The sequence below is a fragment of the Oncorhynchus kisutch genome, linkage group LG1, assembly GCF_002021735.2.
Source record: "Oncorhynchus kisutch isolate 150728-3 linkage group LG1, Okis_V2, whole genome shotgun sequence".
Classification (NCBI taxonomy): Eukaryota; Metazoa; Chordata; class Actinopteri; order Salmoniformes; family Salmonidae; genus Oncorhynchus; species Oncorhynchus kisutch.
Genome location: NC_034174.2, coordinates 26951768 through 26967673, shown reverse-complemented (window position 1 = coordinate 26967673; position 15906 = coordinate 26951768). Strand labels below are relative to the sequence as shown.

The window sequence follows — 15906 nt, the reverse complement described above, 5'->3', positions numbered from 1 at the left end:
CAGTAACTGCGCGAGACCATTTGTAACCAATCATCAGATGACGCGAGACATTCACCTGCGTTATAATCAGCTGGTCACTAGAGCCAGCCCAGCAGCATGTAGTTACTTCCTGCCAATACTGTATATCAGGGTGAAGGAATTGCGGTACAATTCTATTTTATCATAGCTAACAGCAAACAAATAATTTTGCCGCTGCCGCAGGGAAAGTCATGATCATCCACCCTCGGACACTGAGAATTGAGTATGGAAAAACGACCAAAGTCATGTGCGTGGTTGGCACGGAACTTACTGTAAACATAGACAGGTAACTGTTTGAATGTTAAATGACGAGACAGAGGCATTGATGCGAAGTAACGTTAGGCTAGTTCTCCAAGACATCAAGTATGGGTCGTCATTTATTGATTAATATATTAGAAATATAATTCAATATTTACTAATGTCATGCATTGGTAAGGACGGTTGATTAACATGAATCTCAGTTATTGTTTGTAAAATCGTATCCCTCGTGTTATTATTCAGTTATTATTGAAATGAAAATGGAACACTAGACAATTGATCTAATGTAAAGGGGTGTGGTGCTGTTAACATAAAAAATATAGCCTAGTAATTTAAATCACATGTCAAGTATTCAGGTAGTATATTTCTCTCACACATATTAATAATGGAATATATTAATTTAATTGCTTTATAATCTTATTCCACTTGTAGGTCCTGCGGTGATAATATATTTTTAAATGATTGATTACATCCACTGACTATTTTGTTGTCATTTTACTACTTGGATATTCCAACTGCAAAAGGAATTGGAGGATCATGCCCCGATATTGGGCTGAAAGGACTGTTTGTGGTTGGCATTTGTATTCAGCGGAGGAGTCAGACCTCTTGTTCTTAGCGGAGGGAGTCTGCAACAGTCACTTCTTTCTGCTAGTCAACAGACTCTTGTTTGTTGTCCTTACAAGCTGTCAATTCATATGACTCCAGTGCAACAGAATTCGATGGATTATAATCAGTTCCTATGATTTCCAAGTTAACATGGTAGATGATTTCCAAGTTAGATAGAAAAGAGTGGTAAGGCCAACACAAATCGCCAACCTGAAGAATTAAACATATTGTGGTACTATCATGACTACGGCTGCAGTTAGTTTATCAGACACTCCACATGGTATGATTACACAGCAGATACAGATGGTTTCACAACATTGGTGTGTGTAACAACTTAAATACTTATTGTTAAGAAACACTTCTCTTTGTGCTATTGTTTAGAGAAACCTAGGCTCTGTTCAGGCAAATACTATCCCTCCTCCAAAAACCTAATGTTCCTTTGGTGTGGACCACCTCCAGGGCTTAGCCTGGACTCCAGGTGTTAGGTTTTTACAGCTAAGCTTAATGTTTATAAACAAGTGTCATACTGAGTATAACAACTTGGGATGTTGGTTGATACTTTGACATATAAGTACAATCCTTTTTGCCAGTATTCTTGTGTAGGTTGATAGTCCAGTATTTCTCCCTCTTTGGTACGTTACTCATTGTAGAGGCATGTTGAAGACATCATACCTCTCTGATTACTTTAGCAATGTAACTTTAGAACTAGCACTGCCACCTGTTGCTTCTGGAAATAGGGGATAATGAACGGCACTCACGGATGGTGCTCTACTGCAGTATAGGTATGTCCCCTTGTGTTTACTCTGTTATTGCTATAGATTTGTATAAGAAAAGTATCAGGGTGTGATGTGTAACTGTCACATGTATTTATTGTTCCCCAAGGAGTGCCCCTCCTAGCTCCAAGTACTTCTCTGTGCAATGTAGTCCCAGAGTGCAGTACAGGATCACCCCACCCCCACTGGAGAGTGGGACCCTCCCCACATCTCTCAATGGTAATACAATGCTTCGATTCACCATGGACACTGCCAGCGAAGTGGGAAATGATAGCAAGGTAAATAAAGTAGGCCACTCCCACAGCTATGATAGCTACACTCTTAGGAAAAAAAAGTACTATCTAGAACCTAAAAGGGGTCTTTGGTTGTCCCCAAAGGGGAACCCTTTGAATAACCATTTTTGGCTCCATGTAGAACCCTATTGGGTTCCATTTAGAACTCTTTCCCAGAGGGTTCTGCATGGAACCCAAAAGAGTTCTACCTGGGGACCCTGGGACACTTTTTTCTAAGAGTGAACCCTGAGACTTCAGTATGTTAAATCTTATTAATATAATCCTGAGTTGAATATTTCCTATCGGGACTGAACACCCTACAGTGAATTATGTTAATAAGAAAAACAAATCAAGTATTTGCTGCTCCTACGCCTCTTAAGAGTGGCGTGCAAACCACACTGAAATAATGCAAATGTGGCACTCTCAACCTGATACCAGAGAGATGTCAAACAGTGGAAAGTGATGTGGTTAATCATAGTGCCAGTTCTATTGATAAGGAATTGAAGGAGACTTAGTCAGTTCCAGAATGGGCCAGTTGTTTAGATTCTCCTCTGAAATTATGTACTGTACATATCTGGACATGAATATATCATAGAAGACCCCATCAAAACACAACCACTGCTTAGTCACCAGTGTTCTAGATGTTTAACTTTGTAAACGTTGTCCTTTGTTGTGCAGCTATCGGTCATGTATTATGGAGAGAAGACGGAGGTGTTAGGGAAAGCTGTCGTTCACCTCACCGCTGTTGGTATGTTGTGTTATGCTTAGGACAGGAGAGCACACCCATATAAACTACCACCCTCCCCCACCTTCAAAGCATACCTTTGTGAATGTCATTTGTACATTTTGATATTTAACTTGAGACCCCAGAGCAGCTCATGAGCGTCAGTGACACCCAGGGCCTCTCTGTCTTGTAGAGATTTCTCTGGATGTAGATGCTGATCGAGATGGCCAGGTGGAGAGGAACAACCCCAACAAGGTGGGTTATGTCTGCTGGGTCCGTCCAGGCAGGTCTCTTTCAGCTCAGAGGTCACTATCTTTGTTTCATAACACAGCAGGGTACATAAGGATACATTCTAACATGAATAGGCATGTCAGAAGACTAGTGTTCATGCTGTTTTCCAAAACACAAAGGAAGATTGCCAAGGCACTTCTAGGAAAGATCTGTCAACTCACACAGGGCACAGCCTTCCACTGATATTAATAGGTATATCAAAATACTGTTCATACTATATTCCTGGAAGTGGGAAATTATTTTGAACGTTGTGCTTTTCCACTCAGCTGTAAGTCTAATCTTAACTCATGCTAACACATTGGGAAAAGCTCATTTGGCCGGGCAGTGTTAGTTCTAGTCGCTGAATAACGAGTGTTCATCTCTACAGGGATCCTGGATGTGGGGGCCTAATGGCCATGGTGCCATCCTACTGGTCAACTGTGACTCAGAACACACCTATGGGAAGAGGCGGGACAGTGAGCGGGCTGAGGTCAGCAGGGTCTCAGGTATATAACAACAGCCAAGTCATCCTGGCCCACTGAGCTGACCGGCTGACAGTGCTGCAGGCATTGCAATAAATCAACATTTTAAAGGCTGCAGGTCTGTGTTTTGTGTATAGTCAGCAGAAAGGAGCAGTAGGGATGTGCGTATTTGTGTTAGCTAAACACAAAATGCCTGAGCTAGGGGTATGTCTGGTGTGGTTTGATGGTTCCTTCACGACCACTATCCTCCTAGGATAAGTAGTTGTATTACACATTGTCATACCTATGTTGTCATTGAGATGAGGTCACATTGATTACGACATTGATGGGTTGACACTTGATGTACAATAATGTCAGTATTTGTGAAATGTCAGATCTGAAAGACATGTCCCCAATGGTGCTGCGGACCAGTGGCCCTGCCAAGCTCCCAGAGGGCTACAAGCTGACCATGCACATCTCCCAGGGGGATGCAGAGAGTGTCAGGGTCTTCAGAACCAGGTCCACAGCAGGCATGCACCAAACACTGAGTGAGTCAAGGACATTTTGTCCAGTCAGATCTTTTATGTGTTCTTGTGGCTGTCCATGCATGTATAATGTGTATACAATAGGGTTTTAATGCAGCATATGCATATAAATGGAGATACATTTGATCCTCATTATAAAACATGATTTACTGCTGCAGAAAACCTGTTCTACAAGAGCTTTGTGAAGGACTACCCACTGGTGCTGGGCAGTGAGGATTTGTCCAAGGAGGTCCCGTACCTCGGGGGAAACGCTGAGATGAATTTCTACGTTGAGGGCCTGAGATTCCCTGACAAAGACTTTGAGGGCCTCATCAGCATCAGCCTCAGCCTGCTGGAGCCCAGCTCTCAGGTACATTGTAACTATTTCACTGTTCCTAGTTTAAAACTTCAAAGGGTATATACTGTACCTCTGTCGTGGAATCTATCATTCATGTTTTTGCTCCGTTATTTTGCCAGGGCTTCCCTGAGACGCCCATCTTTACAGACAGGGTGGTGTTCCGTGTGGCTCCCTGGATCATGACACCCAACACACTCAACCCTCTGGAGGTCTTCGTCTGCAGGTGAGCGATGATGAAGAAGAAAATTATGATGATCAAATCACATTTTATTTGTCACATACACATGGTTAGCAGATGTTAATGCGAGTGTAGCGAAATGCTTGTGCTTCTTGTTCCGACAGTCCTGGCATTGATGTTGATGGAAATAATGATGGCGCTGTCTGTAAACTTATTCCGACAACTGTTTCTGTGCATTTGGTTACCCAGCACATCTGATAACTACCAGTTCCTAAAGGGAATGAGGAGGCTGGTGGAGAACAGTGGGTACAAGCTGAAGGTTTGTCATGAGTACATGAACAGAGGAGACCGCTGGATGCAGGTAAGCAGTGAGATTCAGCTCCTAGCCTATCATGCACTTTTGTGCATTTGAACTTTTTTCAATTCCAACCTTTTTTTAAACACCATTTATTTCACATCCTTTTACATCAATGTAAATCATTGTCAGTCTTGTCTCTCGGTTTCAACTAAAATAAATTAGAACATAGACCAGTGTCTTTGTTTCTAACTGCATGAAAAATATAGAAATATAATAGACATGTAAAGAAGGTTTCTCTCTCAGGATGAGATAGAGTTTGGCTACATTGACTCTCCTCACCAACGTTTCCCTGTTGTGCTGGACTCCCCCCGAGACGGAGAACTACAGGATTTCCCTTATGATGTGCTACTGGTAAGAAAAGGCATTCACCACACCTGCAGTTAAAATGTTCTTATTTCCATACTGTGAGGGATGTGGTGGAACTCTTTCTCAACCTCTCTCTGCCTGGTGCCCTCAGGGCCCAGACTTTGGCTATGTGACGAGGACAGCATATGATGAGGAAGTGAGCAGCCTGGACTCGTTTGGTAACCTGGAAGTTAGCCCTCCAGTTATTGTAAATGGAAAAATCTACCCTCTGGGCAGGATCATAATTGGAGTGGCTTTCCCCACGTGAGTGTACCTTAGCCAGGGGTTAGTTGCTTCAACGGAAGAGAATCTGGTTCTTTGATCCCAATATTTGCCGTTATTCGAAAGTTGATTTATTAATTAAATAACCTTGATGCTACTTCCTTCTATAAATCTCTTGCTAATGATTAATTCATATTTGGAACAAAGAGATGGGCTCCCAAGTGGCGCAGCGGTCTAAGGCACTGCATCTCAGTGCTAGAGGCGTCACTACAGACACCCTGGTTCGAATCCAGGCTGTATTGTAACCGGCAGTGATTGGGGGTCCCATAGGGCGGTGCACAATTGGACCAGCGTCGTCTGGGTTTGGCTGGTGTAGGCCGTCATTGTAAATAAGAATTTGTTCTTAACTGACTTGCCTAGTTAAATAAAGGATCATTAAAAAAAATGTTAAATAAAAAATGGCTGTGAGCAGTGGTGATAAGGCTGTTTAACTTTTCAGGGCAACCAAGGGCCGCAACATGACCAAAGTAGTGCAAGACTTCCTTTGGGCACAGAAAGTCCAGGAGCCCATTGCACTGTTCTCTGATTGGCTTCTGGTTGGGCATGTGGATGAATTCATGACTTTTGTCCCAGCTCCTGACAAAAAGGTAAAACAATATTGTCAAGGAAAGTATAGTTGCCCGCTCTATTAGAACATGTGTGTTAAAAACACTGTGTTCTTTAATATAGAGTAGAAATGACGGCGAGCAAAGAATTGTTAATGCCGTCCATTTGCACAAAGTATTTAGACATGACGCAGGCTGTGGCTGCCATGTGGTTTATGTGATAATGTAAAGCTGTCAGGAAGTCAAATGAAGCGCACAGCCAATGTTGTCTTTGTCCTCTGTTTCTCTGTGTAGGGATTCCGGCTGCTGCTCGCCAGCCCCGACGCAGGCTACAAACTATTCAGAGGCTTACAGAACGACGGGCATGGACAAGCCAAAATGTTTGACGGTAGGCCTTCAGTTAGGCGACTAATTTCACTGTCTCAGTGTGTATCACTGTAGTTATAATTGTACCAGTGGAGGCTCCTCAGAGGAGGAAGCGGAGGACCATCCTCAGTGAATTTCATAAGAATGGTAAAACATTGAAAAAGTTATCCTTGTTAGATAACTATACTAGATATATTCACGTCACCTAAAATGGATTAAAACACACTGTTTTGCAATGAAGGTCTCAGTAGCCTCAACAACACTGTGTAGGGTAGCACCATGGTGTAGCCGGGGACAGCTAGCTTCTGTCCTCCTCTGTGTCGTGACTAATGACTGCTATTTGTAGAATAATTGCCTACTATGTTTAATTATTACTCGCTTTAAATTCATCATTTAACAATTAACTAATTAGGAATTTGGGGTACCACGGAAACAGTTGTTGACCTAGCTATTATCTTCCGACTTACACTCTAAAGATGATCTAAATATCTATAACAGTCAGTTATTAATTATTACATTCTGAACATCTCATAATCCTTGGATATCTGCACGCACCCTAACCCTAAGTGATGAATCAGCAATACACAAATTGGTTTAATTATTTATTTACTAACTAATTAAATCATCACACAGAATACGTAAACACACACAGCATAGGTTATTGATTACATACATAATAGAATGAAAACAGGTTCCTAGTGGACTAACAAAAGCATGACCGTTTGGTTACGCAATGGAAAGGGGAGGGTTATGTGAGTCAACTTCTCATACAGTGGGGCAAAAAAGTATTTAGTCAGCCACCAATTGTGCAAGTTCTCCACTTAAAAAGATGAGAGAGGCCTGTAATTTTCATCATAGGTACACTTCAACTATGACAGACAAAATGAGGGGGAAAAAATCCAGAAAATCACATTGTAGGATTTTTAATGCATTTATTTGGAAATTATGGTGGAAAATAAGTATTTGGTCAATAACAAAAGTTTATCTCAATACTTTGTTATATACCCTTTGTTGGCAATGAAAGAGGTCAAACTTTTTCTGTAAGTCTTCACAAGGTTTTCATACACTGTTGCTGGTATTTTGGCCCATTCCTCCATGCAAATCTCCTCTAGAGCAGTGATGTTTTGGGGCTGTTGCTGGGCAACACGGACTTTCAACTCCCTCCAAAGATTTTCTATGGGGTTGAAATCTGGAGACTGGCTAGGCCACTCCAGGACCTTGAAATGCTTCTTACGAAGCCACTTCTTCGTTGCCCGGGCGGTGTGTTTGGGATCATTGTCATGCTGAAAGACCCAGCCACGTTTCATCTTCAATGCCCTTGCTGATGGAAGGAGGTTTTCACTCAAAATCTCACGATACATGGCCCCATTCATTCTGTCCTTTACACGGATCAGTCGTCCTGGTCCCTTTGCAGAAAAACAGCCCCAAAGCATGATGTTTCCACCCCCATGCTTCACAGTAGGTATGGTGTTCTTTGGATGCAACTCAGCATTCTTTGTCCTCCAAACACGATGAGTTGAGTTTTTACCAAAAAGTTATATTTTGGTTTCATCTGACCATATGACATTCTCCCAATCTTCTTCTGGATCATCCAAATGCTCTCTAGCAAACTTCAGACGGGCCTGGACATGTACTGGCTTAAGCAGGGGGACACGTCTGGCACTGCAGGATTTGAGTCCCTGGCGGCGTAGTGTGTTACTGATGGTAGGCTTTGTTACTTTGGTCCCAGCTCTCTGCAGGTCATTCACTAGGTCCCCCCGTGTGGTTCTGGGATTTTTGCTCACCGTTCTTGTGATCATTTTGACCCCACGGGGTGAGATCTTGCGTGGAGCCCCAGATCGAGGGAGATTATCAGTGGTCTTGTATGTCTTCCATTTCCTAATAATTGCTCCCACAGTTGATTTCTTCAAACCAAGCTGCTTACCTATTACAGATTCAGTCTTCCCAGCCTGGTGCAGGTCTACAATTTTGTTTCTGGTGTCCTTTGACAGCTCTTTGGTCTTGGCCATAGTGGAGTTTGGAGTGTGACTGTTTGAGGTTGTGGACAGGTGTCTTTTATACTGATAACAAGTTCAAACAGGTACCATTAATACAGGTAACGAGTGGAGGACAGAGGAGCCTCTTAAAGAAGAAGTTACAGGTCTGTGAGAGCCAGAAATCTTGCTTGTTTGTAGGTGACCAAATACTTATTTTCCACCATAATTTGCAAATAAATTCCTACAATGTGATTTTCTGGATTTTTTCTAATTTTGTCTGTCATAGTTGAAGTGTACCTATGATGAAAATTACAGGCCTCTCTCATCTTTTTAAGTGGGAGAACTTGCACAATTGGTGGCTGACTAAATACTTTTTTGCCCCTCTGTATATACATTTGGAAGCTACGCTCACAGGAATATGAATACTTTGCACATGAACGACAGCTCATTTGGAAAATAAATGCAATACAGTTGAAGTCGGAAGTTTACATACACCTTAGCCAAATACATTTAAACTCAGTTTTTCACAATTCCGGACATTTAATCCTCGTAAAAAGTCAGCTAGGATTCAGTTAGGATCCCCACTTTATTTTAACAATGTGAAATGTCAGAATAATAGTAGAGAATTATTTATTTCAGATTTTATTTATTTCATCACATTCCCAGTGGGTCAGAAGTTTACATACACTCAATTAGTATTTGGTAGCATTGCCTTAGATTTCCACAAGCTTCCCACAATAAGTTGGGTGAATTTCCCATTCCTGGTGTAACTGAGCTGGTGTAACTGAGTCAGGTTTGTAGGCCTCCTCACTCGCACACCTTTTTTCAGTTCTGCCAACAAATGTTCTATGGGATTGAGGTCAGGGCTTTGTGATGGCCACCCCAATACCTTGACTTTGTCCTTTAGCCATTTTGCCACAACTTTGGAAGTATGCTTGGGGTCATTGTCCATTTGGAAGACCCAATTGCAACCAAGCTTTAACTTCCTGACTGATGTCTTGATGTTTCAATATATTCACATAATTCACCAGTCCCTCCTGCAGCAAAGCACCACCGCAACATGATGCTGCCACCCCTGCGCTTCACAGTTGGGATGGTGTTCTTCGACTTGCAAGCCTCCCCCTTTTTCCTCCAAACATAATGATGGTCATTATGGCCAAACAGTTCTACTTTTGTTTCATCAGACCAAAGGATATTTCTACAAAAAGTATGATCTTTGTCCCCATGTGCAGTTGCAAACCATAGTCTGGCTTTTTTTATGGGGGTTTTGGAGCGGTGGCTTCCTCCTTGCTGAGTGGCCTTTCAGGTTATGTCGATATAGGACTCGTTTTACTGTGGATATAGATACTTTTGTACCTGTTTCCTCCAGCATCTTCACAAGGTCCTTTGCTGTTGTTCTGGGATTGATTTGCACTTCTCACACCAAAGTGCGTTCATCTCTAGGAGACAGAACGTGTCTCCTTCCTGAGCGGTATGACTGCTGCGTGGTCCCATGGTGTTTATACTTGCGTACTATTGTTTGTACAGATGAATGTAGTACCTTCAGTCGTTTGGAAAATGCTCCCAAGGATGAACCAGACTTGTGGAGGTCTACGATTTTTTTTTCTGAGGTCTTGGCTGTTTTCTTTTCATTTTCCCATGATGACAAGCAAAGCGACACTGAGTTGGGAGGTAGGCCTTGAAATACATCCACAGGTACACCTCCAATTGACTCCAAATACATCATTTTCTGGAATTTTCCAAAAGGTTTAAAGGCACAGTCAACATAGTGATTCGTAAACTTCTGCACCACTGGAATTGTGAAACAGTGAAATAATCTGTCTCTAAACAATTGTTGGAAAAATTACTTGTCATGCACAAAGTAGATATCCTACCCGAATTGCCAAAACTATAGTTTGTTAACCTGTTACGTCTGGGGTTCCGCCAGCGGAACATTTCGACAACATCCTGTGAAATTGCAGATGCCGAAATTAAAATATATATTTTTTTAAATATTTAACTTTCATACAATCACAAGTTCAATACACCAAATTAAAGCTTATCTTCTTGTTATTCCAGCCACCGTGTCAGATTTCAAAAATTCTTTACGGCAAAAGCAAACCATGTGATTATCTGAGGACAGCACCCCATCAAACAAACACATGACAATCATATTTCAACCTGCCAGGCGCGACACAAAACTCAGAAATAACTATATAATTCATGCCTTACCTTTGAAGATCTTCTTCTGTTGGCACTCCAATATGTCCCATAAACATCACAAATGGTGCTTTTGCTCGATTAATTGCATCGTTATATCTCCAAAATGTCCATTTATTTGACGCGTTTGATTCAGAAAACCACAGGTTCCAACTTGCCCAACATGACTACAAAATATCTAATAAGTTACCTGTAAACTGTGTCCAAACATTTCAAACAACTTTCCTAATCCAACTTTAGGTATTTTAAAATGTAAATAATCAATCAAATTTAAGACGGGATAAACTACGTATAAAATTAAAGTGGAGCGAGCTTCAGGTCACACGCCCCAAGTAAAACAGTCCACTTGGCTATACACCCAGAAAGGAAATGCCTATTTCTTCATTTCTCAAAGGAAAAACATCAACACATTTCTAGAGACTGTTGACATCTAGTGGAAGCCATATGGACTGCAACCAGATGCCTCAGAAATCTAGATTCACATTGAAATTCACAAATTGAAAACACTGTCACCTCAAAAAAAAGATTTCCTGGATGGTTTGTCCTCGGGGTTTCGCCTGCCAAATAAGTTATGTTATACTCACAGACATCATTTTATCAGTTTTAGAAACTTCAGTGTTTTCTATCGAAATCTACCAATTATGTGCATATCCTAGCTTCTGGGCCTGAGTAGCAGGCAGTTTACTTTGGGCACGCTTTTCATCCGGACATGATAATACCGCCCCCTAGCCTGAAGAGGTTTAACAAGAAATTTGGAGTGGTTGAAAAACGTGTTTTAATGACTCCAACCTAAGTTTATGTAAACCTCCGACTTCAACTGTATATATTTATGCATAGATGTCTTTCTCTGTTGTCTCTGTTGAATCCACTCGATCTGTCTATGGGAAGTGGTTTGATTGAAGTCTCTGGTTGTTCACCAGGGGTCACAATGTCCTTCTTAGTTGTAGTCTTCTTCTGTTCTGGAGTATTCATTAGAGAAGATACTACAGGTGTACCACACGGTGTTCAGAGGGATCTGTCTTCCCTCATCTTTGGTCAAATGTTCTAGACTACTTTATATGCACAGCTGCAGACGGTGCATGTTTTGGTCTGGTTTACAAAGTTTCTCACCATTTTAGCGTGTGGACCGTGGCCTCACGTTCTCTGGTCTCAATGGTTGATTATTCAGGGTACAGCTAGGACCACTTAACACGCCGGCAGCACCCCGGCATGTTTTGGCCTAATGTAAATTTCGTTAGCAAATCCTTTTCAGCACTCTGGTCTTAGGGCCTTTCCAACACGCCGACACAATGTCTGTGCTCACATAGGCATGGTTACTGACTGGGCCCAGGTTTATATGAAAAGCCATTATCTCATTTCGAAGGCTAATTTATATAATTTCAAAAATTGTTTCATATTTAATCATATAAGTTTTACATTTAGATGTAAATCTGATATATACAGTGTGCAAGTTACAATGTTTCCGTTATAACGTCTTTCTGATAATTTTAATCACATCACAAAATGGACATTCATTTTCCATATTCCATCTCACATCATTCCCAACATTCTTTATAAGAAATAATGTTTCATTATCCACTTTTGGATGTTGGAGTTTTGGTGGCAAAGTCTCAATGTGTAACAAATTATTTTCACCATTCATACTGTAGGGCAAGAGAGAGAAAGTGTACGACCTGCTGTTAAGTCATAAAACCGGCCCAACTCCCACCTCAGGTGGGAGAGAGTGGGGTCTGGCTATGGGGGGGAGAGAGTGGGATCTGTCAGCTATGTGCAGAGCTGATCTGGCACCAAGGAGAGAGCGTCATGAAGTCTGGGTACATTGACTTCAATACAAAACCTTGGAAGCTCATGTTTCTCACCCCCTTCCATAGACTTACACAGTAATTCTGACAACTTCCTCCAACCTATCAGAGCTCTTGCAGCATAAACTGACGTTGTCCACCGACTCAAAGGATCATAGAATCAATCTAGTACTGAATGCATAAGCTACAGCTAGCTTATTCATTCAGCTGATTCTGCAAAATGTTACTTAAATGATATGAAACGGGGACAAACATACTTCAATTAGTCTAATAGAAACTCTCGCCTGCATCTGTTAGACTAATGATTACACCCTAGATCAGCTAGATACAGGCAAGAGTGTGCAACATGATATTGAATGTGTCAATGTTCGTTACTTTGATTACACAAATTTCTCTTGACCTGTGCACCTACTTTCATAGGCTAGGTTGTAGCATCCTCGATGGGTATAGAGAAAAATTGAGTATCATGTAGTAGCCTAAACCTATTGATGTAACATTTGGCTGGGTGACTGGAGTATGAATGACAGTCATCCAATAGGCTGTAATAGAAATAAGGCCACCCCCTAAAAAAAAGAATCGTCCTCCCTCATCTTAAACGTCACCGACCACCCCTGAACTGTGTGTGTTAATAATCAACACCGACTTCCTTCCCGATCCTAACAGGTCTTGGAGCAGAAGAAGAGATTACGGTAGATGAGATTTTGAGTGATGACAAACTTGGGGCAGAAAACAACTATGTCCAGGTGAGGGAAACTAAACGCCAGATGAACTAGTTACTCAGAGAGGCTAGCAGAGCATTGCAGTGCTTGGTGAAATAACCATGTAGATGTTGTGACTGCTGTCGTCCCACAGAGCTGTATAGACTGGAACAGGGATGTCCTTAAGAGGGAGCTGGGTTTAGACGACGATGATATCATTGATCTGCCCATCCTTTTCCATGTGATGGAGGAGAACAGGGCAGTGGCCTATTACCCAGACATGGTGAGCAGACGCAAATTCTACACTAGAACACCTCCAAACCAAAAGTACTTCCTATTTTATTTGTTATACATTTTACATTACATAATGGCAAAACTCAAAAATGCTGCCAAATCATTTTAGACATTTTGTGATGATTTTCTACATGTGATTAGGAAGTATGGTCAAATAATCTACTACCCAAGTAGCGCAAGAAGCAAATCCTAATTGAGGCATATGTCTCTACCTCCAGGTGAACATGATTGTGTTGGGGAAGAACCTGGGCATCCCTAAACCATTTGGGCCCAAGGTGGACGGCCGCTGTGCCCTGGAGGCAGAGATGACCTCCCTCATGGAGGGCCTGGGACTCAGCTGCACATACATTGATGACTTTGCCTCCTACCACAAACTGCTGGGAGAGGTTCACTGTGGCTCTAACGTTCGCAGGGAACCCTTCTCCTTCAAGTGGTGGAACCTGGAGATGTGAGGGATTTGGGGCAAGGAATGGTTGTAGTTAGAAAGAGGGAATAAGGCTTGACGTAAACAGCAGCAACATTCGCCAGCAGCAGTCATCTTCAAACAACAACAGTCCTTGTACTGTATTACCCCTTTGTCTTTATTAAACATGTATTTGCCTTTTTTTACAAAAGGGTGAACAACTATATTTATAAACAAGACTTTCGGACTTTAACAAGGGCTTAAGGAGATTATCAACGAGAACAGAAATGCAATCATCTGAATTAAGGCTGAAGGCTTAATCTTGTAGGCTGAATCTGTTGTTTGGATTATCTGCGTGCTCAATCCAAGTGTTGTATTTACAGGTACTAAAACCAGTACAGATTAACAGGACCACAGAGAAATTTGGAGCCTTGAAGACTTGTGAGAGTTTTAATACATTTTAATACATTTATTTTAAGCTTTGAGATGAAAATATATTTTGAATTTCAGTGCCTGGAATGCACACTATGACTCCAAAGGCTCTCTTAACCTGATGTAACTTCCAATCACATTTCAATTAATAGTATTTTGTTGAATCATAATCTTTAGAATGGTGTTTGATAATAATACATAATTAAATAAATGTCAGACTAACTGTATTTTGATGTAGTGTTCCATACTTACACAGAGATCCTTCAGATTCAACAAAGATTTCAAAATAATTGTAAAATAAGGTTTATGCACAACTGACAAAGTGCAACTAATTCCATATTGGTTCTTGTTCATTTAATTTAAATAAAAAGTAATGGAAACTATGCCTTCATATCAGGTCTTTTCATTATATAAATCTGAGCTGAGGGAAAATGTAAAACATTACAACAAGATACAAAGGTTCCATTCATTGAGAGCAGATGTCTACAAATGAATACATATATCTGTTTAGTTTTACATTCAAACCAGTTGGTGATAGATTCCAGTTGGCGATATGCACCATGGGATAGATTCCTTATATGAAGGGGGATACCCTCCTACAAAGCAGCTTACTTAACAATCATTTAAAAGGCAACTTGTCACAGTGTAATTATTTTTTTAAACCAAGTCAGATTTTCAAATGATCAGCAATTAATTGAAAATGTAGTGCCGGTTTCCACATCTACACTTGTATCCCCATATTTCTCTATCGAAACTGATGTAAAGAAATAATTACTCTTTATCTGTAGCAGTCGGCGAAGTTTAGGGGTGAGTCTGAGATTGTCGAGGAGTTATGGGACAGATTGGAGGAGAGTGAACGGAGGGGAGATTATGAGACATTCGAGGAGTTGTTGACGAAATTGGAGGAGAGTGAAGAGAGAGAGCTGTTGGGTTGGCGTAGTATGCACGGCATTCGCCCTGAGGAGCGTGTTAGCAGTCCGATGCCACCCGTGTCAGTTCCTCGTGCTCAGCCTGAAACTTGTGTTAAAGTTCCGGAAGATTTGATGCCGGCTATACACACACAAGGTCTCCAGTACACCTTCACAACCCAGTGTGTCTTGTTCCTGCTTCTCGCACTCATCCTGAGGTGCGTGTTCTCAGCCCGGTACCACCAGTACCGGTACCTCGCACCAGGCCTATAGTGCGCCTCGGCAGTCCAGTACGCCCTGTTCCTCCTCCCCGCACTCGCCCTGAGGTGTGTGTCCCCAGCCCGGTACCAGCAGTGCCGGAACCACGCACCAGGCTTCCTGTGCGCCTCCAGGGTCCAGTACGCCCTGTTCCTGCTCCTCGCACTCGCCCTGAGGTGCCTGTCCCCAGCCCGGTACCACCAGTGCCGGCACCACACACCTGGCCTATAGTGCGCCTCGGCAGTCCAGTACGCCCTGTTCCTCTGTGATGTTGCATGTTTGCACTCAGTGTTTATAGCGGTCATGTTCGTTTTGATAGTCTTGTTTGTTTAGTGTACTTTGTGTTATTTTTGTCTTACATTAAAATAATGGATTCATATCACGCTGCGCTTTGGTCTCCTCACTACAACGTTCGTGACAGGATGGTCAGTCCTTGCATCCATAGCTCTGTCTAGGAATTTGAGAGTGGTTACTTTTCGCCAACCCCATCACTCAGCTGGTTATCGAAAAAGTGGCGGGGTAAAGACTTTGTTATTGTTTGAACTGCAGATTACCCCTTTAAATGGCCTGAAATACGTTGACTATAATTATGGAGTCA

At 41.9% G+C, this 15906-nt stretch overlaps 1 protein-coding gene across 1 annotated transcript; it reads left to right on the top strand.

The window, feature by feature from the left end:
* Window positions 1–14533, top strand: LOC109896801 (protein-arginine deiminase type-2). Its single transcript, XM_020491163.2, has 16 exons — window positions 1–304; window positions 1765–1933; window positions 2606–2675; window positions 2845–2906; window positions 3310–3427; window positions 3778–3930; window positions 4086–4276; window positions 4384–4487; window positions 4692–4803; window positions 5044–5151; window positions 5258–5409; window positions 5867–6014; window positions 6267–6360; window positions 12979–13058; window positions 13168–13296; window positions 13526–14533. The coding sequence occupies exons 1-16, from the start codon at window positions 210–212 to the stop codon at window positions 13757–13759; spliced, it is 2019 nt and encodes a 672-aa protein (XP_020346752.2). The 5' UTR covers window positions 1–209; the 3' UTR covers window positions 13760–14533.
* Window positions 14534–15906: the final 1373 nt, after the last annotated feature.

Excerpts from the sequence above, each read along its gene's own strand:
- LOC109896801 (XM_020491163.2), top strand. The coding sequence starts at position 210 with ATGATCATCCACCCTCGGACACTGAGAATTGAGTATGGAAAAACGACC. Across the intron at positions 305-1,764 it reads CTTACTGTAAACATAGACAG|GAGTGCCCCTCCTAGCTCCA; the intron begins GTAACTGTTTGA and ends TTGTTCCCCAAG. Across the intron at positions 6,361-12,978 it reads ACAAGCCAAAATGTTTGACG|GTCTTGGAGCAGAAGAAGAG; the intron begins GTAGGCCTTCAG and ends CGATCCTAACAG.